Below are 24493 nucleotides of genomic sequence, written 5' to 3'. Positions count from 1 at the left end.
CCTGTTGCCGACGCCGTCTGTTTTGGACCTGGCACCTGCCTGCTCATTCTTGTTTTTCCACTTTGCCTTTGTTACACCCAGCTCTGGGTTTTTGGGTTTCTCAGAATTTATTTGTCATTGTGCAGCAGTACAACAAAATTAAAGCTAAAACCTTAAAGTGCCATCACATAAAAGACAAACAATATGCAATAACAATAACCAGTGCAGACATCAGTTATTCAGTGTTAAAAATATAAAAAGATAAATGAAATTGCAATAAGTCAGTTCTTTTCTTCCGGTGATCGATGACTATTTCTTTTGGTTTTGTAATGTTTAGCTCCAGGTTGTTTGTTGAGCACCAAGCTGTCAGATCCAGGACCACCTTTCTGTAGTTTGTTTCATCACCACCAAAGATCAAACCCACCATGGTAGTGTCATCGGCAAATTTAATGATGATCTTACCTGGGTGGGTGGGGGTGCAGTCGTGTGTGAGAAGAGAAGGGGGCTCAGCACACAGCCCTGGGGAGAGCCAGTGCTGAGTGTTCGGGAGGAGGAAAGGAAGGAGCCGAGTTTCACTGTCTGGGGGCGATTTGTCAGGAAGCCTTTTATCCAGGAACAGGTGAGTGGGGGGAGGCCTAAGTGTGACAGCTTGGTGATCAGGATGTCAGGAATGATGGTGTTAAACGCCGAGCTATAATCCACAAGGAGCATCCTCACATATGTCCCCTTCTGCTCCAGGTGGGTTAGTGCAGCATGAAGAGCGGTGGCTATGGCGTCCTCTGTGGTTCTGTTTGCCCTATAGGCGTGCTGATGTGGGTCAAGGCTGGGGTGGGGGGCTTTGATGTGCTGTTGGACCAGCCTCTCAAGGCATTTTGTGATGACTGGTGTGAGGGCTACTGGGCGGTAGTCCTTGAGGCTTCTCATAGAGGTTTTCTTTGGGACAGGGATGATAGTGGATGATTTGAGGCAGAATGGGACCACGGCTTGTGACAGGGATAGGTTAAACATGGAGGTGAAGACATTTGAGAGCTCACAGGCACAAGCCTTGAGCACCTTCCCTGGCACTCCATCAGGGCTGGCAGCTTTTCTGGGGTTAAATACACTGAGCACCCATGCTGAGCGCTCACTTCATGCTGTTCGAAGGTGAAAAGAGGGGGAGTGGGTGCTGGTGCAGGTGATGGAGGAATGGTTGTGTGCTGGGTTGCCTCAAATCGAACAAAGAAGGTGTTCAGCTCCTCCGCTTGCGACATGTCTGAGCTTCCAGGTGTTGCTACATGACCTCTGTAGTTGGTGATGCTACACCTGTATGCCCTGCCACACCTGCCATGGGTTATTGTCTGAGAAGTGGTTCTCGATCTTCTTGTGAGCCACCTTAGCCTCCCTTATTCCTCTCTTCAGGTCAGCCCGGGCAGCACTGTAGAGCTCTCTATCCCCTGATCTGAAAGCAGAGTCTCGGGCTCGAAGGAGCATACGCATATGGCCAGTCATCCAGGGTTTGTTATTGGGGAAGACACATATGCATTTATCCGCAGTGACAATTTCAATACAGAACCTGATGTAGGACAGGACTGACTCCCTATATGTTGCTAGGTCCTCATGTTCGAATGCGTCCCACATAGTGTGATCTAAGCAGTCCTGTAATTGAGAGAGTGCATGCTGAGGCCAGGTCGTGATAGTCTTTGTGACCGGTGGTGATCTGTGTCTGAGGGGGGTGTATGCTGGAGCAAGCAGCAAGGAGAGGTGATCTGACTGTCCCAGGTGAGGGAGGGGGATGGCTCTGTATGCGTGCTTGATGTTAGTGTAGACGTGGTCCAGGATGTTGATACCTCGGGTGGGACACTTCACATGCTGGTACAAAGTTGGGAGCACAGATTCCAAGTCCCTGTTCCTTTCGCAGCGGTGAAGCGTGCGGTTCCCCTGTTGCCACGCAGTGTCTGGGATTTGCGGGTGAAGCCAGCTTTCTGTAATGACCAAGACACAGCAATTGTGGATGTAGCGGTTCCCAGCGAAAAGTAGTTTCAGATCGTCCGTTTTGTTGACCATGGATCTGGCATTGGTGAGGAGCAGGCTCGGGAGAGAGGGCTTGTGGGGGTTCTTCCTGAGCTTACACAGTAGACCAGCCCTATAGCCTCACTTCTGTTTACGCTCCCTCCGCTGTCTGCATCGCTTGCCAGGCCCGACATCAATCCACATGGAGCCTGGGGGTCTGGCTGCTTCCACCGGTATGCTGTGTTCACGATAAAAGACGCTCGATATGGGTATTTTGTATTGAAACCCGATGTCAAGCAGGTCCTGTCAACTGTAGCACCAGTTTGTGTGGGAATGTGTACACAATACACAGACCTGACCACCTGCCCCCTATTGGTAACATTGACTCTCTGGACTCTGTTAGTGCAAAGTTTTTTTCCTCTGCTCATCTCAAGAACCTCAGAGACTGTTAACCTCCTGCTCCTGCTTAATAATTCTGCAAGTCCTCTACTCAACCCTATTCCTGCTAAAGACTCAAAGTTTATTATCAATCATTCCATGCTGTTTTGTGCTGCATTTGGATTCTACACTACACCCATTTAATGTATTATTTACGAACTGTTTTTTCCAGCATTGATTCACTGTCTGTTTTAAAATTTTCAGACAAGCTGCAATGCCTTATCTCCACTACTACCCAAACTCACACACATCCATACATGCACACACTTCCCAACATTCAAATCAATGCTAAAAACACACCTTGTTAAATTAGCTTTTAAGATATAATTTCTGTGTGTTTTATACTGTTCTTCTGTGTTTTTTATATGTTTTATACTGTTTTTTTTGTTTGTTTTTTAATACTGTCTCTGCTGTTTTTAACTATGATTTTTGTAAATGTAAAGTGTCTGAGTACCTTTTAAAAGCGCTCTATAAATAAAATGTATTATAATTACTAACTTATCTCTGATCGATGAAATGATCAGAGATAAGTTAGTAATAATAATAATAAGGGCCATAGTGACAGTGCTATGCTAGTTCATAAACCGCAGAGATGAATGCCTCAGCTGAGGCGACTCTTGACTTCTTTTATTGAAACAAGCCCTCTCACAGATCACATTATATTTGTATATGAACTGCTTATGAAAAGCTTTGTATGGCCTTGTATCTCTTTTTATGAGCTTCACTTAAGCACAGCGTGCCTAAAATATAATCCGCTTTATTGCCCATAGCAGGAACTAATGAGTTCAGTCCAGTCTGGTTGCCATCCAAAACCTTTAAAACTGACAAATCCAGTTGGAAAAGTCAGAGAAGTCAAGAACTTCTCTCGTGGGTTTATGGAGAAAGTTCAATAGGACTTATTGTAACTGCAGCAGAAACACAAGAAGCAAATGAAAAACGGGAATAGCAGGAAAGCCCAAGAGGTACTTCCACACTAACTGGACTGAGTGGCAAGGGATAAGACAGGATTACATATATAGAGAGTAACTACTGATGACCCAAGAAATTTAAAGTAAATAAAGAGTAGCGGATCTCTCTGAATGTCCTGTCATAGCGTGGGAAGATCAACTTACTGAGCTTTCAAAAGACAACCCTGACGAACATTGTCAATGTGAAAGTGACTGTACTACAGGCTATTTCATGAGGAAGTTTATGAATTTCACTCATAAAACTGAGGAACGTTCTGGTGTAGTTCTGATTATCATGACACACATAAGAAAACGTTGAAATGTCACAGCACAAAGACAAACAGAGGTTCAGGTGTGCAGCACATGACTTTTATTCTCACTGGTGGAACTCTCACAAGAAACTCTTGTCTTATTGCTGACCACAGCCTAAAAAAGCAATACAACCCCTTCAGATATGCAGCTAACCGCGGCGCATTAAGAAGCAACAGCAGCGCTCATCTGGTGAGAAACTGTGTGAACAGATGAAGCTGATGGAACAAGTTGGTTAAACCAAAACCTCTCTGATATGTTGATCAAAGCGCACACGCTTTCAAGCTCCATGCATTTGTTTTTACACATAAACTATTTTAAATTTGAAACAGCAAACAGTTTTTTTTTGTTTTTTTGCTAATAACAACGACGATACTGGCTTTAACTGTCACTTTGTGGTTTTCATGTAGATTATGAAGCTCCTCCTTTCAGTCAGCGCTTAGCAACCTGCAACACACAGGACACAGAAGACAAATATCATGCAAGTTATAATTATAGAAGTAGAAGTCATTGCACACATTGACTTTACTAACTAAAGCACTTCAACCATTTAAATGACACCGTCTTAGAGGTTCACATATATAATACTGTGTTTTCTTTCAGCAACTATGAGGGAACAGTGAAAATGTGCTCATAGAAAGACACCTGTTTAACAACGAGGAGATAAAAGATTGTATCTGACTTACATCCTGAATTGTAGAATAGTAGACGTCACTGTCAATGGGGCCTCGGGTCGCTAAGGGAACACTGGACTCTGCTGCTTTGAAGACAAATGAAATATTCCTTGCTACATGTGTGTCCTCTTTGTTAAAACAATACCTCAAGTACATATACAGGGATGAACAATGTTATGAAAGATTTTAATTTCTGACCCAGCTGTGGAGTGCCACTCTGGCCCAAAGCGTAATAAACGGGCGACGCTCCATTTTCACCTGACAGAGAGAAACGGTACACTCACCATTTTTTCAAAAACACAACTTGTCATTTTTAACTTGCATTCATTGATATTTATGCTAAGCTAACCACCACCAGTCTTCAGTTAATATCTGATTCTTGGCTTGAATAAAGAATGACCATATTTGCCAAAGTGTAACCAAGGCTCTTTGGAGTTTTGGCTTGCTCCACATTTTGTATTTTTTTCAGTTTGGGTCAATAACTTGTGCTTGAAGTCAAAAATGCAACTTTGAAATAGAAATAAACATAAACGGATACAGAAACTTAAATAACTGAATATAAGTCTTAAGTTGTACAAGTGTGTAACTTGTCCAAGATGAACATGTGGATTTCATTGTGGATGAAGCTAAAGTTAACACCAGCACCAAGACTTTTCTCACCAGCACCATCATATCAAACCGTGTAAATGTTCAGTATCATGATAACTGTGGTCTATATGGTTAGAGGAAATACCATTCTTCTTCCTCTTCTTTGTTACAGTAGCATACATAGGTTGGTTTGCTGCAGGTGCACTGGTCTGTACAGAGACTGGAAAAAAAAAACAAGAAAGATATGTATTGATATCCTTTCTGCTAAATGTATTTTCGCTTAACATTAAACCTACCTGTCTGATGCTCTGATGGCCTTGAATCAGGAACTGCCTGTGATTCTGAGTGGTCATCTGTAAAAAACATAAAAGTATCTTCATTATGGTGATAAAACCAAAGTAACACGAGAAAGTTCATTTAAGTTGGAAAATTGTGCAGTGTTTCCTAAAACACAACAGAAGCATTTATAATGTGAAAAGCTTCGGCCCTAGCACCGAACCCTTAGGACCTCCACTGTGACTTCAGTGGATGTACCACGATGCAGCAAAGCAAGACCATTAAGTAAAGTTCATGTTGTGTTCTTCACCTCTGCTACAGGCAAATCTGCAAGAGCAACACAGTCCCACAACCAGCAAGACAAGTATCAAAAAGACGGCGATGATGATCCATGGTATACTTGCGAAGGAAAACGAGGCAGGATTAGAGTTTTCTTGATCTTTTCTATTGATGGTAGAAAACTCTGAAATTTAAGTAGATAGGAATTGTTTGAGAATGTAAACACATAAAATATCAATGATTTTTGAAAAGAAAAAAACGTGTCTCACCCCCAACAGTCAGCCAGCTCTGAGGTGATTCTCCAACTCCAGAGATTTGACATTTGTAGAATCCTTGCTCAGACATGGAGACTGTTTTGAGGCTCATATTTCCTGTTGGGCTTCTCCACTTGTGGACTCCATCTTTATAGAAATCAGCTTGGATGTTGGAGGAAGATATTTTGGTTCTGCAGCTCAGAGTCACAACTTCTCCCTCCATCACAGGAAGAGCAGGACTCTCCAGGATCACAGAACCAGCTGAAGAAGACAGTCATATTTAATTTATCTTCAAATCAAATTGAGATAATCACAAAATATCACTGTCTCACTGCAAACATACAAGCAACATTGATGTTGATGATGTTACTTCTCTCTCCTCCTTCCTCACACCAGTACTTTCTAGGGTCATCTCGATAAACATTTTTAATGGTGCAGGTAGGTCCTCTTGATGTTGTGTCATCAGTGGTGCAACACGAGGGCTTCCCCCCAGTCGTTTTATGTTCAACATCACAGTAAAAGACTCCATCACAGTACAAAGTGACCGACTCATATTCAAAGAACTGCAGTCTGTTTGGAGAGATACGAAGAAAAGCTGCATCTGACACAAAAAAAAAAAAACAAAGAAATTCAGTTTAGACATTTACTCATGTGAACTGATGGATGTCTACAACTATTAAAAGTAGAAAAGAAATAGAGAAACTTCTGTGATGATTAAACACATCAATCTCAAGACATTTTTTTTTTTTTTTGACCACTGCCCCCCCAAAAATCTGCTCACCAACTTCCTGATCCTGTGCACACAACAGAATCATCACAGTCACTGAAAATACAAAGAAAATAGACCAGTTGCTGACAATGTTTAATTTCTATGAAGTGACATTGCTGGTCAAGAATAATATTTTAGCTCACTCACCAAATAACGCACATTTTCATGTTCATGTGATTTTTGATTGTGAATAAAGTCTTTATCATTAGGTTTTAACCTAAAATGAGTCAGTACTCACACAGTGCGATGAAGAAAGCTCTGCCCTCCATGTTGTCTTGATGGTGACTGACTGAAAGTGTAAAGTGAGAAGTGATCTCTTCCTGTGTGGCAGATTTCTGCGAGTCACACATGGTGGAAATAGCCTCAGTGTTTAAGATAAATATCAGTGGGTGGTGCAAAGAGTGAACGCAGACTGAATCTGCCTTCACTGCAACTCTGATGTTTGTTTAATGTCCTCCACGTTGGTTTGTGATTTATTAGAATTGCAGTATACTTATTAGCACAAAGTCAAACGTAGAGCTGAGAATGAGAGGAAGCAAGGCACACCAGCCACTGAGTCTCTATAGTGCTGGAGGTCAAAATCTGGTAACAAGACAATTTTTTAAATTTTCTAAACTCATTCATGCAAACCCTTGACTAGAACTGGGAGAGTTTATAGAAATAACAAAATGTTTATAGAAATACCAAAAAGCTCACATGTTCCACCATTTCGACATTAGGATAACCAAACTGTGCTGCATTGCGTTTTTGCCTCTTGCCTCTCTGCCATTGCGCACATTATAGAATCCATCAAATTATTGACACCAGTCACTGAGGTAGTATATAAGCGTGAGAGTAAGTAAGAACGGAAAAGACGTGTGATTAAGATAGCTGGAAGGAGATTTAAACCTTGTTTGCATGTTTTCAAAAAGGTGGCTTAGCAATGATATAAACTTAATGATGTCTAGAGTAAGGTAAGGCTTGAAGACTATAAACATGCAAAAACATACCTTCGGTTGGGTCTACCCTTGTGAGCTTGTCCCGAATCCTGACAGTACGAACTGGCCCCACTATGGAACTAACTGACTCGGTAACACTAGAAGCTTCCCTGGGTTCTCAAGGCAAACCTCTTACTCACCATGAGGATCAGCTGAGTTCCATTGGCCAAGGACTCCAGGAGCTCAACGGCCATTATGGCAAGCTTCAAACTTCTATTACTGCCCTAGTGAGCACATTTACCAGTCAGATACAGATGCTCCTGGATAACTATAATCCACCAACAGAGGTTCCACCAAACAATTCTCAGCCAAATGGCAGCTCTTCTGCTTTACCAGTGCCTGTTACCCCCTCATCCACTCTTCCATTATCTCATCCTGAGTACTTTTCTGGGAATAAGAACAATTGTCAAGCATCTTTGGTTCAGCGTGGACTACATTTTGAGCTACAGGTAGCAGCTTTTTCTAGTGAATGCTCCAAGGTGGCTTATATCATCTCACATCTCTCACGACAAGCAAAGGCATGGGCTACAGCAAAGTGGGCTCTCCCATGGGTCACAAGCTGGACCTCTCCACCTCCACACTGTACAAGATTTTTGACCACTCAACTCCAGAATTGATGCTGCCCTGCCTCTTGTGGATCCGTGTCAAGGAAAATGTTCAGTTGTTGACAACATCAATGAGTTTCACACCATCAGCTGACTATGGGTGGTACGTTTCCTAGCTGCTCACTGCTGTCCACCATGGCCTGTCCAGTGCTTTTAAGGACAAGCTGATGTCCTCGAAGCCTCCTGCTGACCTGGATTCATTCATTGTCTTATCAAAATTGACAATTGCTTCAGGGAATAAGAGACAGTCCGACTGCACTTCTCCATTCCACCAACTCATTCTGGTTATTCCAACACAATCCCCAAATTGACTGGTCCACTGGGGAGATTTTGGATTGGGGGCAGAGTTGCCTGAAAGCCCCACAGCATCTCCCCTTTTTCTTAGACCACAGAAGTTACAGATTTGCAAGTAGTGCAGGCTAATCCTGATTACTCTGATCTCTCTATGGTTACTCAGTGCTATCATGACCTCAATATTCAACAAGGCCCATGTCACCTCACTCCCTCCTCACAGAGTATATGACTTTTCTTTTGATCTGCTCCCAGGTGCTTCTCCTTGGGTGTTCTCCCATCTTGGGTTGGCCCATTCCCACCTCTAGGAAATAGTTGCAACGCTGTTCCAGTGGTTCCCAACCTGGGGTCCACCAGGGAGTGCACCAAAACTTATCTGAGCTCACTGTAAGTTTTCACCCATTTCACCAGTCACCAGTTTTTAACCAGCATTGTGTGTCTCCCTACATGTACAATATCCAAGTATTCTGGCATCATGTCAGTGTGTGGCGTTGCCTCTTTATTAAAAAAAAAGGTCAACATTTAGAAAAAAAAATATATTGACGTAGGATATAGTAAGGTTCGAGCAGTCAATTGAGTTAATCTACAAAATGAATTAGAGTAAGGCAGCTTTCTCTCTCCAAACTAACACTACTATCCTAACATATTACATGTTATGTTATATCCTAACATATTAAATATTTGTAAATTTTAGTGAGTTAGAAATTAGAATATGATCATTGTTTTGTATAAATGGAATGCTCATCAAATAATTCATCAAATTAACCCAATAGATTATTTAAACAACCAAGCAAGTTATTTGTGCCTCCCACTGTTTGGTCATAGGTCATCCACTGGGACCATGCCTCCCGTTTTTCCCCTTTATCTGGGGTTAAAGGGGACTATGTTCATTGTTAGTCAGTGTTTCTGGTGGCCAACCAAGGAGAAGGAGATTGTAGCCTGTTGGAGCCTGCCCTGCATGCATTCCTCTTCTTGTCGTCCTGCTAGAACTCTCAATCCTCTGCCATTCTCTTGGTGTCCCTCTTCCAACATCACGCTGGAGTTTGTCACAGGTCTGCCTCCCTCTGAAGGTAACACTGTCCTCTCTGTGGTAGACAGATTTTCCCAGAATGTATATTTTATACCCTTACCCAAGTTACCCTCAGCCTCAAGATTTGTCTTTTTTGGGGGTTTTGTCTTGCCTGCCTTCCCAAATTACTTTATTATCTGTGAATCGTGCGTTTGGGTCAACCCTTTTGTGCTCGTCTGAATCCTGACATAAATTAGTTGTAGCAACCACTCCCACTGGTCATCGTTTCAACTGTTTTGCACAAAGTTAAGATTAGGTCTACTAATTGAATTCGGTTAACGGTCTCTAGTTCCCAGATCACTCCTAGTCTCTTCATGTGTATACTTCCTTTGACAACTGGTCAAAGTTCCAAATGCAGGTTGTACACTGTTATTAGCTGCCACTTAGCATGTATTGTGTTTACTTGAATGACTCACCGGTTACGCAAATCCAGCTACGTGATTCCCTGTTGAGGATTGGTCGTTCTGGAGCTGGGACTGACTGCTTCCTGGTTGCTGATTCCTGGTGTCTGTGATTGGTGTGACTGTGATTTGACCAGACCTGCCAATCGGGAGTCATCAATCAACCCCAGGTGCATGTTATATAGTTTGTGTGCCCACAGTTTAGGATGGCTGTGAACCAGTGATCAGTTTGCCTCACTGTTGGTTGCACGCCATTAGAGAGAGTATTTGGAGTGTTGGCACTCAAATCCATTCAAACCTCACTTTGTGTACTGGTTATCTGTCAGCACCTGTATAACTTTCTGCATTCTGCAATGTAACTGCATTCTCCTTGGTCAATTAAACACCTGACTTTAACTAGAGCCTGTCCAGTCGTCGCTTCCACCTCATTTTCCAATCTCAATTATATGTTAATGCTCTCCAAAATGAGCCGGGTCGTGACGTACACAAGCATCCATTACTGCAGAGACACATGGCCATTATATTATACTTACACAAATAAATTTAATTTGTACAACCTCTTGTCTTGGAGACTTTTAACATACTAGTACTTTATAGATCAAACGATTTCTTAAAAAGCAGAAATATGATAACCTGTATGTTAATGGGTGTCTCTGCAGTTGTGAAGATGCGTCAGACTTCAATCCTGGTTCTTCTATAAAAGCTTCTTATGAAATAAAAGTGTCAAATTGATCAATTGACCATCGTGATTTTTTTTGTCTCTTGCATCCCTTCTTTTTACATCTGCCTTTCCCTCACATTTGTCGTACTCCCTTTATCTGCCATTCAATTCTGAACCTTTTGGGGAATTGGGGGAATAAGGAAAAGGAAAAAAAACACCATATTCAAGAGTAGCATGTCAGTAACACATCTCTATGTTTATTATTCTTTAGACTTTACAAAATTGGAAACAGAATAAGACTGTCAGAGCTCACACGTTTCTACAAACCAACATCAGTTAATAGAAGCGCTCAGACGTGGTTATTTTGAACAACATATGTCAGACTAGTTACAGCCAGAGCGAATGGTTTACAAACCACATTTGCAGACACAGACACAGGTAGACAAGTTTCTCAGAAAGGCAATCCTTTCCTGATACAGTCATAGCGTCTAACCCTGTGTCTAGAAGAATAAAAACAGAAGCTTGACAGCAGTGAGCTTAATTCTGGGTGAAATGTGAGAGTGGACATGTTGACTTCATGATCTCAGCTACTTAACTAGCTTTTGTTTACCTGTTGGCTGTCATCCAAACTATGCTTTTTCTTAATATAACAAAAAGCTCTATTCCGTTGAAGCCGAGTCCTGATTTATACGTCTGTCTAATACACAGTGAAGACATCCAAGCAGCAGCAGCAACAGCGCCACCATGATGATGGTGAACACAGTCCTGAGGATGGAGTAAATGTGACAGCTGGGATCTGGGGAGTTTTTGTAGAGAGAAAAGACATTATGAGACACAGTGGTTAATAAAGTGGTTGTGACTAAATTAGGGCTACAACGAGTACTAGTACTCGAGTAATTCGAGTACAAAAAAATCCTTGCCTCGAGTATTTGTTTAATCTTTTTTTTTTTTTTTTCGGGGCGTCGTGTTCTACATGGACTGTAAACAGAGACACACGTGACTCACGGTCAAGCAAAGAGACGTCCACATAAGGCAAAAGATGTCCAACATTTGGAGTGAAATGTTCGTTTTTACAGGCCTTTCGTTTCTGTCACACATTATGTAAGGGTGAATGCCCGAGGAGGTGTCCAATATCTGAAATTAATGGACTTCATGGAAGCAGCCGTCCTCTGGTTCACACTTCCGTGTCTCCATTAATTTCAGATAAAGGACACCTCAAAGAGCATTAACCCACTTATACCATGGTCACTTATGAAGTGACAGCAGTGTGCTTGCTTCCTCATCAGGGACTGAGGAAGCACAGTAATAGGGAAACTGTCACTTTTCATTATCCCTTGGCATGGCTCGGGGGGTCTCCTCTAGGCTGGAGAGGTGTCTCTGGCCGCCCTGCAGGCGGGGGGTGAGGTGGGTGTTGGAGGCTGTGGCGGTGGGTGGACGGGCTGCGGTGGCTGGGGGGTATGGGGGGCCGCTCTGGTCTGCACCGGCTTGTTTTCAGTCTATCACTACGTGCCCTATGGCAGACTTCTCTCCTCTATTGGGACACCCTTACCCCCCTGGACTCTCTCATCTCTCCTGAGATCTACACAACACCTCCCTGTACCCAGTCATACTTGAGTGAGGTGACTTGGGAAGCACAGAACCCTACGCACCACCAGTTCCTACCAGCACCACATGGCTCTCTTCCACTGTCCATCCTTCCACATCTTTTCTGTCCTTTGTTCTCCCCCTCTATTCACTGAGGTGTACCACTGCCACACAAGGTTACTACACTCAATAAAGATCAACAGGATAGTTCCCAGGGAGGGTGGTGATGGTCACACTTAAGCACTGAAGTAATAAAGCTTTCAGCTGCAAGGATATAACTGCATTAACCCCATATAATTTTGACACCCTGTGGTGTTTAACTATATAGACAAATGCAGACAAAAAAAATAAAATAATAATAAAATAAATAAATAAAAATTAGCTCAATTATTAATATGTTAATGTTGTTTTTTTACCCTTTTATATCATAACATTTTCACAAGAAGCGGCTGAGCGGGCTATTTAACGTTACATTACATGATACAAAGTATAATTTCAGAGGCCAGTGCACTTATTACCGCATGTGTTTCCAGAGGATCATGCGAAATTTCCACAGATAGTCCACAGATAGTTTCCTTAATCGTTCTTATTGCAAGAAAGATGAACTTCTGATTTCTCCAAGTTCCGACTCAGGGATACGAGGATGGTGGAAGCTGGTATCTTTCCCGCTCTTCCTGTAGCGCTTCGGCATCATCTTGAAAACAGCATCACTTGTCTTGAACAACGTGTCGCTAATGATGTTTACGTCTCTTAAGTGGTGATTAATGGCGGCTCTCAGACTCCTAAAACTGGCAACACTGTATATTCTCCTCCTTCCTTGGTCGACTGGACAGAGTCTGTGTTTCTGTTGCCACGGTTACGAAAGTGTTTGAGCCAGCGCAGTAATTTAGAACTGTCATCAGGTAATTTGACAGGGATGTCTTTATGGGTGCCCGTTATCCCTTTTTAATGTACACCCCGCAGCCAATCAGAGTCGAGGATTCACCCGGACCATGGTATAAGCAATAGTATTGTAGCAACCCAGAATAATGGAGCTATGAAGAATGAATTGGTTTTGCTGGTCTTTATTCTTCAGCTTGAACGCAGGCTACTGTGGGCCGCAACCAACTCCAAAACAATAAAGCATATAGCGGTACACCCTGGACACACCCCCACAGGTCCTCCGCTAATCCCAGCTGGCTACTTTTGCCCTTGTCGTTGCCATGGCAACTGCCATGACTGACAAGCTTCACAGCCTCTGACAACACCACCCCCCGAGACGTCCTAGTATTGTTGTTTAAAAATGAAAAAAATAATGATAAAATAAAAAAATAAATACAAATAAATAAATAAACAAAAGTCCCGTTACTCAATTAATCGCTGAAATATTAGGTAGAATACTCGAATCAATAGCTGCAGCCCTAGACTAAATATAAGTCAAAGAAGACAGAAGCAATCTATTTCATCTCTCAAAGGGTCTTGTATTCTACAGGATGGTTCCCAGGTTATTAGTTTCATGATTTGACAATTAAAACGTGAAAATATGGTGTAGATGAAGTCAGGGAACCAAGATAAAAAAAAAAAAAAAAAAACAATAACAGGAATTTACATCACACGTATGGACTTTCAATCTTAAAATTGACATGTCTCACCTCCAACAGACTGAGAGTCTTCGTGATCTTCTGTATCGACAGTAGAAAATCCTCAAATTTAAGGAGATGTGAATTGTTTGAGTGTAAACACATACACACTATGAATCTTATTTTGACAGATCAAAACAAACAAACAAATAAAACAACATGTCTCACCTCCAACAGACAGCCAGCTCTGTGGTGATTCTCCAACTCCAGAGATGTGACATTTGTAGAATCCTTGATCAGACATGGAGACTGTTTTCATGATCATATATCCGATTGTGCTTCTCCACTTGTGGACTCCATCTTTATAGAAATCAGTTGTGAAGTTGGAGGAAGATTTTCTGGTTCTGCAGCTCAGAGTCACATCTTCTCCCTCCATCACAGGAAGAGCAGGACTCTCCAGGATCACAGAACCAGCTGAAGAACACAATCATATTTATCTTGAAACCATGTTGAAATAATCACAAAATATCACTGTCTCACTGCAAACGTACAAACGACATTGATGTTGATGATGTTTCTTCTCTCTCCTCCTTCTTCACACCAGTACTTTCCAGAGTCAAGTTGATAAATGTTTTTAAAGGTGCAGTTAGGTCCTCTTGATGTTCTGTTAGTAGTGGTGCAACACGAGGGCTTTCCCCCAATTGATTTATGTTCAACATCACAGTAAAAGCCTCCATCACAGTACAAAGTGACCGACTCATATTCAAAGAACTGCAGTCTGTTTGGAGAGATACGAAGAAAAGCTGCATCTGAGACAAAAAAAAAACAGACAAATTCAGTTTAGACATTTACTTCTGTGAACTGATGGACAATATCTACAATATTTAAAAGTAGAAAAGGAATAGAGGAACTCCTGTGTTTGATATTTTTGCCTTTTTTTTAAACTGCCCATCAAAAAATCTACTTACCAACTTCCTGATCATGTGCACACAGCAGGATCATCACAGTCACTTAAGAAGTAAAGAAAATAGATGAATCAATAAAAGTTTTGTCGTCTCCTACAGTTGCTCAGTGTTCTGCATATATTCTGTTAAATGTCATACCTAGTGAAGAAAGTACTGAAAAGTGGTTAAAACTGTTAAAAGTAAATTCACTCACTAAATAATGTTCAAAGACTTTCACATGCATGAGCTTTTTAATTATAAATTAAGTCTTTGTCATAAAGTTTTAATCTGGAAAGGAGCCAGTACTCACACAGTGCGATGCAAAAAGATCTGACCTCCATTTTGTCTTGACGCTGACTGACTGAAGAGTGAAGTGAGAAGTGATCTCTTCCTATCTGACTGTGAGAAGTGGAGGAGATACAAATAGCCTCAGACGTTTTGTCAAATACCAGTGGGTGGTGCAAACAATGAAGGCAGAGAATCTGCGAGTCATCTTTGAAAGTATGCACATAAAGAAGGCTTGAAGGTTTTTAAAAACACTTTGCATATTTTTTCTTTTTTTGGTTGTTGTTTTTTTTTTTTTACAAAAAGGGTCAAGCAATGATCTACATGTTCTGATACCTAGATAGAGTTCAGACTGGGGGAACATAAAGCTAATATTCAGTTGATAAGTGGGACTTCAAGGGTCTGATATGAAAAAACATGGATACATCTCAAAATTATAGTACAGTGAACTTCAAATTAACTTTGCAGCTTGTACCATTTTAAATATGATATTACAGATTAAAATGAAAGCGTGTTGTAATGTTACATCAAAGACATTATTTGTTCTGAGGCTAATCAAATGTCATCATTAGCCTTAAGCTAATGTTAATGTTCACAGCTCACTGGCGGCTCTAAGGTTGTAAGATTGAAGTTACCGGCTAAATAGCTTACCGAGACGAGTGTCCCTCTTCATCAGAAAGTGAATCACCCACAGAAGTCTTTTGGTCTTCACTGTCTTCCTGCCTTGGCCTTCACCTGGAACAGGATGGGTCCTGGATCTCTGCTGTCCATGGAAAAAAGACAAGGATGAAGTTTTTCAAAAGCAACAGAAGTGTCTCCGTCACAGAGATAGTTTGATCTTTTTCTTTCTGCTTCACCTGGAACAGAATGGATCCTCGATCGCTGATCTCCATGGATAGGCTCTCCATCTGTTTGTGCCAATTTAACTTTTGTCTTTATGGCATGGCCCTCGGCCAGTGAGTAAAAAGAGCACATTAAGAAGGCTTGGAGGAGTTTAAAAACGCTTTGCATGTTTTGTTTTTGTTGTTGTTGTTTTTTTTAAAAAAAAAGGGCTCAGCAATGACCTACATGTTATGGTTCCCCAGAGAGGTCAGGCTGGGGGAACATAAAGCTAACATTCAGTTGACAAATGGGGAATTCAAGGATATGATTTGAAAAAAACATAAAAACATCTCTAGATGTATCCATTGAGTACAGTTCTTATGGTTGAAGAATGGAGCATTATTACACACACGTGACCACAGCATTTCAACTTTTATAGAAAGTACTAACTTCAAACTACAGACCAGTTTTTAAATAGTGTTGATGGGCCAAGTAAAACTAGACTTATAAATGATTTACACCACGCTTGTTCCTGAATTTTTCTGTCAGTGTGTGTCTGGAGCATGGGAGAAACAGTGAAAAACCAAAATGCTAGCGAGCAGAGATTGCTAGCTAGCTTCAAATGCTCGAAAGAAAAATAAAAACAACTGCCCCTTTCCTTTTGGTGGAAAAATACATCTGATCAACCAATCAGGAATGAAGTGTCAGTAGTTGCTAATGGATGGGGAAGAGTTGTAGGAGTGAGGCTACATTCGGTCTCTGGAGTGACTACAGCCAAAGAGATATTGTAAGCTTTCTAGGAGCAGTTGTTGTTAACAGATGCAAATCACAAGCATTTTTTTTTTATATTTTATTTAATTTTTATTAATTTTTTTTTTTAAAACATGCAATAATAACAAATAGGGAGATAGAGGGAGATAAAAGCCAGAAGTTCCAAACTTGAGTAAAGAACGGTAGGAAAGTAAAACTCCTTTTAACAGGAAGAAACCTCCGACAGAACCAGGCTCAAGGTGGACTGGTTGGTGTGAAAAAAACACATTCAAAGACACATTTTGTTAGTTAGAGGGGGTTAAGAAGAAGAGATAGAAGAGATGGGTGCAGGCTAAAATCAAGTTCTTCAGCAACAGCAACAGAAGAGTCTCCTCTGCAGAGGTCTTTTGGTCTTCCCTTTCTTTCTGCTTGGTTCAGGGTCTTCACTTGGAACAGGATGGGTCCTCAATCTCTGCTGTCCATGGAAAGGCTCTCGATGTGTTGGTGCCGATTTGACTCTTGTCTTAATGGCATGGCCGTGTCCAGTGAGGAAAGTGCTTATGGTTGAAATCGCACCATTCAAGATTCTGTTGAACCAGTCTCCCTTCACTCTAGTAGCTTGTGTGTTTGTAGTAAAGGAAGAGTTGATCTTGTCGATGACCTCTTTCACTATGGCCTCTGTGAACTCAGGCTTAATTGTGACAGGAACGTCCCCACCAGTCACATCACAGAAAGCCTCACTTAGGGAGGTTTCCACACTACTGTAAATGTCGTAGTTGACAAACTCCATCAGGTGTTCAGAGGACATCAGAGCTGTCATGGTGGGTTCACTAGAGGATGTGGATGATCCACACATGGACAGTGAAAGGATTTCAAAGACAGAATCTCTGATGAAAGTCATCACAACCAAGCACATTTGCAGGAGCTTCTCCTTCACATCAGTGTTGTACACACCTTCACTTAATTCTCGCCATTGCCTAAAAACAACACAAAAATATGAAATGGTTAGTCACATGAACAAGTCACACAAATCTTAAGTGTATTAGACAATCCTGAATAATTTGATATTTGAAAAGTTGATATTAGATTACTTACTTGTCAGTGAGACCCTGGAAGAATTCTCCTACTATTCTGGAACATGTGGACTGGGGGGAATTCAGAGTGCTTTGTTGTGCTGTTGATTCAACTTCAGCCTCGGAAAAGACAGTGTGTCCATCCTCTTTGAAAGCTACTTCACTGGACATTTTCTCAGAAAATTTGGGGGAACTGCTTTCCATGTCAAGGGTGGTCTCCTCCTCCTCCTCTTCCTCATAGGTGGTGGTGTCACTCAGAACCTGATCACTTCCTGTTTCTTTCTCGAATGCCAGGTCAATCACACTAAGTCCGTCCTCTTCCAAGTGTTTCTTGCTGGATGTTTCCTCTGGCCATTTAGAAGAGCTGTCCATCACATCAGGGTTGGTGTCCTCAAGTTGAGGGTCCTGATCTCCTCCTGTTTTATCCTTGAAGTCCTGGTCTTCAATTTCATCCAGGTGACATTCACTGAAACTCTTCTCTTGAGGATTAGGTGTTTTCTCCAAGGACCCAGGAAAAATGTTGTCCAACAAGTCCAGAGATGAGGACTTACTAATGACCTGAATTCTCAGAACCTTAACCTGGAATTTGTGGTCTGTTTCTGCCTCCATTACTTCATTACCTTCCTCATCTGAATGTCCTGAGTCCTTTGAGACACCTGACACTTCAACAGTCCCATTGTTACAGAACTGTAGAGAAACCTCATCAAGGGCACAAGAAAAGCTTTCTGTCAGGTCAAGATTGGATTCCGTCACCTCAGTGACAGCAGTGGTCCTTAAAGCCCCATCACTTGTCATCTTAGTCTCCAAATCCTGGTTTGTTACTGATTCCTTTGCCCCCTCAGGAAACATGATTCCACACTCTTCCAAAGGTCCCAAGTCCTTTGAGACTTCCATCGTTTCATTGTCATTGAACTTTAAATCTGAAGAAACCTCTTTGCTGAAAAGTTTCTTCAGTGCTGTCTTCATGTGTTTAACAAATGTCTGTCTCTCTGGTTTCTCTGAGACATTTTCAAATTCACTGGCTGATTCAGACAATTCAAGGGAGGTTGAAGATGCACGATCCATCATCTCTTTCTCATCTGTGTCTTCTACGTTTGCCTGTTCCAGATCTGAACTGACTGAATTATCAACCACTTTGGAGGAGGACGACTCATCCATCATGGCAGCAGTTCTCACAACTTCAGCATTTCTTGTGTCTTGTGAATCCTGATCTGCATGTGTCTCATCCACCTCCAGGATCAACACAGAGCAACTATCTTTTTCAGGACTAGACATCTCATCGAGGGCCCTAGAAAAGCTTTCTGGCAGGTCAAGATTTGACTCGTCCACCTCAGTGACAGCAATGGTCCTTAAAGCCCCATCACTTGTCATCTTATCCTCCAAATCCTGGTCTGCTACTGATTCCTTTGCCCTCTCAGAAAACCGAGTGCTTCCTCCCTCTTCTAAATGTCCTGAGTCCTTTGAGACTTCAACAGTCTCATCCTCATAAAATTGTGAATCTGAAGAAACCTCTTTGCTGAAAAGTTTCTTCAGTGCTGTCTTCATTTGTTTAACAAAATTCTTTCCGTCTTGTTTCTCTGAGACATTTTGTGATTCACACAATTCTGCGGAGGCTGGAGATGCACTATCCATTATCTCTTTCTCACCCATGTCATCTTCTACTTTTGTCTTTTCCAGAAATGAGCTGACTGACCTATCGATCAGTTCAGATAAGAACTCCTCCTCCTCTGTCATGTCAGCAGTTCTCACAACTTGAACATTTCTTGTATCTTGTGAATCTGCACTTGTTGTATCTACCTCCAGAGTCACAGAGCAACTATCTTTTTCAGGACTAGACGTCTCATCGATGGCGCAAGAAAAGCTTTCTGCCAGATCAGGATGTGACTCCTCGACCTCAGTGACAGCAATGGTCCATAACACCTCACCCATGCTATCCTCCAAATCCTGGTCTGCTGCTGATTCCTTTGCCCCCTCAGAAAACCGAGTGCTTCCTCCCTCTTCCAATAGTTCTGAGTCCTTTGAGACTTCAACAGTCACATCGTCATTAAATTGTGAATCTGAAGAAACCTTTTTGCTGACAAGTTTCTTCAGTGCCTTCTTCATTCGTTGACCAAATGTCTTTCTGTCTGGTTTCTCTGGGACATTCTCTGATTCACTGGTTTCAGATATGTCAGTGGAGACTGAAGAAATATGGCCCGTCATTCCTTTCTCATTTGTGTCTTGCACAAAGGATATGGCATCAGTTGTCACAGCCTCAACACTGTTTGTCTCAAAAGAGCTGTCCACCAGATAAGGACTGGAGTGCTCCACCTCACTAATGGCAGCAGTTCTCACAATGTCCTCTCTTCCTGTCTCATCCTGAAAATTTTCATCTGCCTTCTGTGTCTTGTTGGTTGTCGCAGTGATTGGTTTGGTCAAGGACGAGTCCAGTGTCTCTACTCCCTTCTTTGTCTTTTTGGTTGCTTCAACTTTTGGTTTGTCTGAGGAGGAGTCCAGTGTCTCTACTCCCTTCTTTGTCTTTTTGGTTGCTGCAACTTTTGGTTTGGCTGAGGAGGAGTCCAGTGTGTCTACTCCCTTCTTTGTCTTTTTGGTTGTTGCAACGTTTGGTTTGGTCAAGGAGGAGTCCAGTGTCTCTACTCCCTTCTTGGTCTTTTTGGTTGCTGCAACTTTTGGTTTGGCTGAGGAGGAGTCCAGTGTGTCTACTCCCTTCTTTGTCTTTTTGGTTGTTGCAACGTTTGGTTTGGTCAAGGAGGAGTCCAGTGTCTCTACTCCCTTCTTGGTCTTTTTGGTTGCTGCAACTTTTGGTTTGGTTGAGGAGGAGTCCAGTATCTCTACTCCCTTCTTTGTCTTTGTGGTTGCTGCAATGTTTGGTTTGGTCAAGGAGGAGTCCAGTGTCTCTACTCCCTTTTTTGTCTTTTTGTTTGCCACAACATTTGGTTTGGTTGAGGAGGAGTCCAGTGTCTCTACTGCCTTCTGTGTCTTTTTGGTTGCTGCAACCTTTGGTTTGGTCGAGGAGGAGTCCATTGTCCCCACTGCCTTCTGGATCTTTTTGGTTGCCGCAATGTTTGGTTTGATGGACGAGCACCTAGCAGGCAGCTCTGGTTTCATACACTGTGTGCTGGGTGCTTCAGTGCTTCCTATACCTTGTGGTCTACAATTTTCCCCACGATGTTCAGCATCCTTTCGCCTCATCTCAAAAAAATCCTTCAGGTATCGCTGGATCCTTGTTTCAATGTATGAGTCATCGTAGGATGTGGCACTTTCTGCCTCCCAGCAATGGATTAAGTCCCTCAGCTCAGCAACATCCCAAGCAGTCCGTTCCATTATTTCTGAGATCATAGCATCAACTTCCTCTTCAGTGTATAACGTATCTTCTTGAGGCATTTCATTTTCGTTTCCTGCAAGGGCCTTAACAGCCTGAGCACACTTTCCTGACATTACAAAATCCTTTAGGTACTGGAAGTGTTGTTGTTTGATGTGTTCTAACTCCCAGTAAGGAACTGACTGCCTCATCTCAACAGGACTCATCTCAGTTTGTGAGATAAAGGCATCAGTGTCCTCTTCAGTGCTTTCCATATTTTCTTGTTTTGTACTTGTTTTTGTACAAGTTCTTCCTGTTATTGTTTGCAGGTTTCCTGCTGTTGGTTTTCTCTTGTTCTTCCTGTTCATTGTCTTGTGTTGAATTTTAGTGTTAACCTTTCGTTCGTTAAATAACTGAGTTTAACTGAGATATTCTGTCACCAGAAATACCTCACTTGTCACCTGTTCAGTGTGTAGAATTAATCTATACTACAATCTGAGCTGAGAATCTTAGGTATATCAAGAAACTCTGTCTTTGATGTTTCACATTCCATGAGATCAAAGGACAGCATTTGACCACGCCCCTTTGATCTAGTACATCTGCCTTGTTGCTAGGCAACTTCTTCAAACAAATACAACATGTCTCCTGATTGGATCTTGTCATGGTCACATGACATTCCATTTGAGCTGGCCTTGTTGCTAGGTAACGCTTCTCTAATTGTAAACACATGGGTGTGTTGATTTACTGTTGTACTAGATCAGATTGTGTATTAATTAGGGGTGTAACTGTTCACACAAGTCACGGTTCGGTACGTACCGCGGTATGAGGGTCATCGGGGAAAATAGCAACAAAAAGTCAGACATGTATAAGACTAGCTTTTTTCATTTATTTTGAACAGAAACTGCAAAACTAAAAACCCTTTTCCTGTTGTAAAAATTTAAAAATAAATAGAATAAAACATAAAACAAATGCATTAGGGTTTTAATATCATTCATTCATTCTGTTTGTATAGAAAAAGAAAAAAACACACTTTCTTGTAGGTAATATGTATATACTGAGGAAGTCAGGTAGCACTTGCCAACTGGCAACTTTGGTAACATTAAGCGTGGCTCAAGAACTTTCACGAAATACTTGAAACCGGGCTCCTCTGGATGCATAGATGTTGATATGTATGTGCCAAATGCTTCTGTGATTTTGCTGGCCCTATCTGTTTTCATGTCAAGGGGGTGCTTAAAAACAGCGGGGATGAGTTATTGCAAACACATCTTTTTCCTGTGTCAGTGATTGGCATGTTTGATGTATTGGTAGTAGCATACCGCACCTCAGTGAAACAACGCTGACAGGCGGTCTTTGTCCAGTCCGCCACACGAGTGCCATGGAAGCGAAGCGCTTCGCATCGGACAGTTCACGTCTCCACGTCGTCCATTAATTTCAGATAATGGACACCTCGTCGGGTATAAACCCTTACCTATACCATGGTTTGAGTGAATCCTCGATTCTGATTGGCTGCAGGGTGTACATTAAAAAGAAATAATGGACACCCATAAGTTCGGGTCAAGTTGCCTAATGACAGTTCTAAATCATTGCACTGGCTCAAATGCTTTGGTAACCATGGCAACAGAAACACAGAACGTACATTATTTCGCAGTTTATTTATACAGCAATACAGTTGACAAAAAATTAGTGATTTAAAGTCAAATTTAATCTTTTTGGTGCATTTGATAATTTTGAAGACTGGGATGCAACAGAAGAGAAAGAGAGAATATGAAAAATAGAAGGAAATGAGACACAGGGAGGTGACACCGGAGGGACTGGACAATTTAGAGGATGATCTTCTACACATTAATTGATTTGAGTGAATGGTGGATAATATTTCTTACAATAAAAATGATTTAGGAAACTGGAAGTTTTGCATGATCCTCTGGTCACACGCAGTTTGTATCACATAATGTAACGTTAAGCAATCACCTCTCTTCCCCTCCGCTGATAACGGCTGCTGCAACGCCTGCGGACAGGAGACATTAAATAGTCCGCTCAGTGCTTCTTGTGAAAAACGTATGATTGAAACGGTAAAAAACAACAATGATGTATTAATAATTGACCTAATATTTATTCATTTCGTAAGTGACCATGGTATAAGCGGGTTAGTGCCCTTCAAGGTGTCCATTATCTGAAATTAATGGACGACGTAGAGGTGTCGGACGGTTCACTGGGAAACCGAAGTGCTCCCATACACGTGATTTAAATGAAGCCAACAGCTCAACCTAACACTCCCCATTCTTCTTCTTCTTCTGCTGCTGCTGCTTCTCCTTCTGCTGCCTCTTTTTCTGCGATGTCAGTTGCTTTCAGGTTCATTACCACAACCTGGATTGACGTGACTACTCAACTTTTTAAAATACTCACTCGGTGTGTTTACATGCACGTGAAAAAAACAAATTATTGTCTTAATTGGACTATAACAGGAGAATTTAAGTGCATGTAAACACGTGTTGTATATTGATATGCTGAAGTGTGCTGAAGAAAGAAGTGATCATCGCTGACAAGTCTTATCTTGCATTTAAAAAGGTTTATTTACAAGAAAGAACAATGTCAAAAACTCTTGCCGAATCTGAGAGAGCTTCTGGCCAATCGTTGAATCCCCTCTGCCATTCAGCTCCCACAGTCACCTTATATAGGATGGTCATCCCCAAGAACCCCCATACACAAACAAAACTTATGTCCTTATGTCTGGTTAGTTTTACGAGCTGGTATCTGGTAAATGACCTTTTGACCTTTAAACTTTATACAAACTTCACGGTAACACTTTCTATGAAGGTTGTATTTATAATGCCCTATGAATGCATTCATAATGTTTTATAAGGTGTCTATAAAGCATTGTAATGGTCATTATTACCATCTATACATATTCACAAGTCGTCATAACCAACTTCATGATGCACTATGACAACTGGTTATGAATGATTATAATTTTAATCTGAATAGTGCATTATAAATATGTCAATATCTGCCTAGTCACTTGTTCATTTTATGATGCATCATAACTACTTTGCTTTGCTAAATGTGCATAGTGATGCATAATGAGTTTTGACTTCACCTAAAGTGCTTTATATCTGTAGTTATAAGTATATGTAATAAAGTTATAATAATGTATATATCTCCCTACAGCACACAGTTATAAACATCTATGCAATATCATAAGTGCTATTTGTCAGCGCTAAGTAAAGTGACAAGAACATGACACTATTATTAACAGATATAACTTACTATGAGTAATTAAAAGGTGCAATGAACTAAGTCCTGAGTCTGGCATCTTTACCCCATATGTACAATGTTAATATCAAAGGTGTTATTTGTCAGCTTTAGGTAAATTAGTGCAAATGAGGTGTTGTGGATATAAGACTATTATAAACAAATATGAGGCACAATGAAATGAGAGCCTGGACAGTAAAGACAAAAGGAATGCATTTAGTTCACTTTATTTTCATTGAAACCAACACACATTATCAGAATGATTATCAATGTTCTGAGCGCATTACACAAACACATGAAACAGGCCACAAAAGTGGCACGGCTTGGTCCTAGAGATGTGTCTCTTAAAAGTGCCTTTGGGTTGGTGACGTGATTCAGGGTCAGAGGTCAGGAGATGGTTTGACAGCAACTACAAGAAGA

The 24493-nt window shown here is 41.5% G+C and overlaps 1 protein-coding gene and 1 long non-coding RNA gene across 2 annotated transcripts; both read right to left on the bottom strand.

Annotated features, from left to right (window-relative positions):
• Positions 1–5365: 5365 nt before the first annotated feature.
• Positions 5366–6320, bottom strand: LOC125021422. Its single transcript, XR_007114343.1, has 3 exons — positions 6077–6320; positions 5749–5994; positions 5366–5663 (listed from the first exon to the last, which is right to left on the bottom strand). It is a non-coding gene; the product is annotated as an uncharacterized LOC125021422 (long non-coding RNA).
• Positions 6321–16430: 10110 nt separating this feature from the next.
• On the bottom strand, positions 16431–21099 carry LOC124995560. Its single transcript, XM_047568019.1, has 2 exons — positions 17546–21099; positions 16431–17427 (listed from the first exon to the last, which is right to left on the bottom strand). Exons 1-2 carry the CDS (start codon positions 21097–21099, stop codon positions 16818–16820), a joined length of 4164 nt encoding a protein of 1387 aa, XP_047423975.1. The 3' UTR covers positions 16431–16817.
• Between the last annotated feature and the right edge of the window lie 3394 nt (positions 21100–24493).

Source organism: Mugil cephalus, chromosome 1 (genome assembly GCF_022458985.1).
Source record: "Mugil cephalus isolate CIBA_MC_2020 chromosome 1, CIBA_Mcephalus_1.1, whole genome shotgun sequence".
Classification (NCBI taxonomy): domain Eukaryota; kingdom Metazoa; phylum Chordata; class Actinopteri; order Mugiliformes; family Mugilidae; genus Mugil; species Mugil cephalus.
The sequence above is the reverse complement of the archived record's forward strand: the minus strand, read 5'-3'. Positions and strand labels throughout refer to the sequence as shown.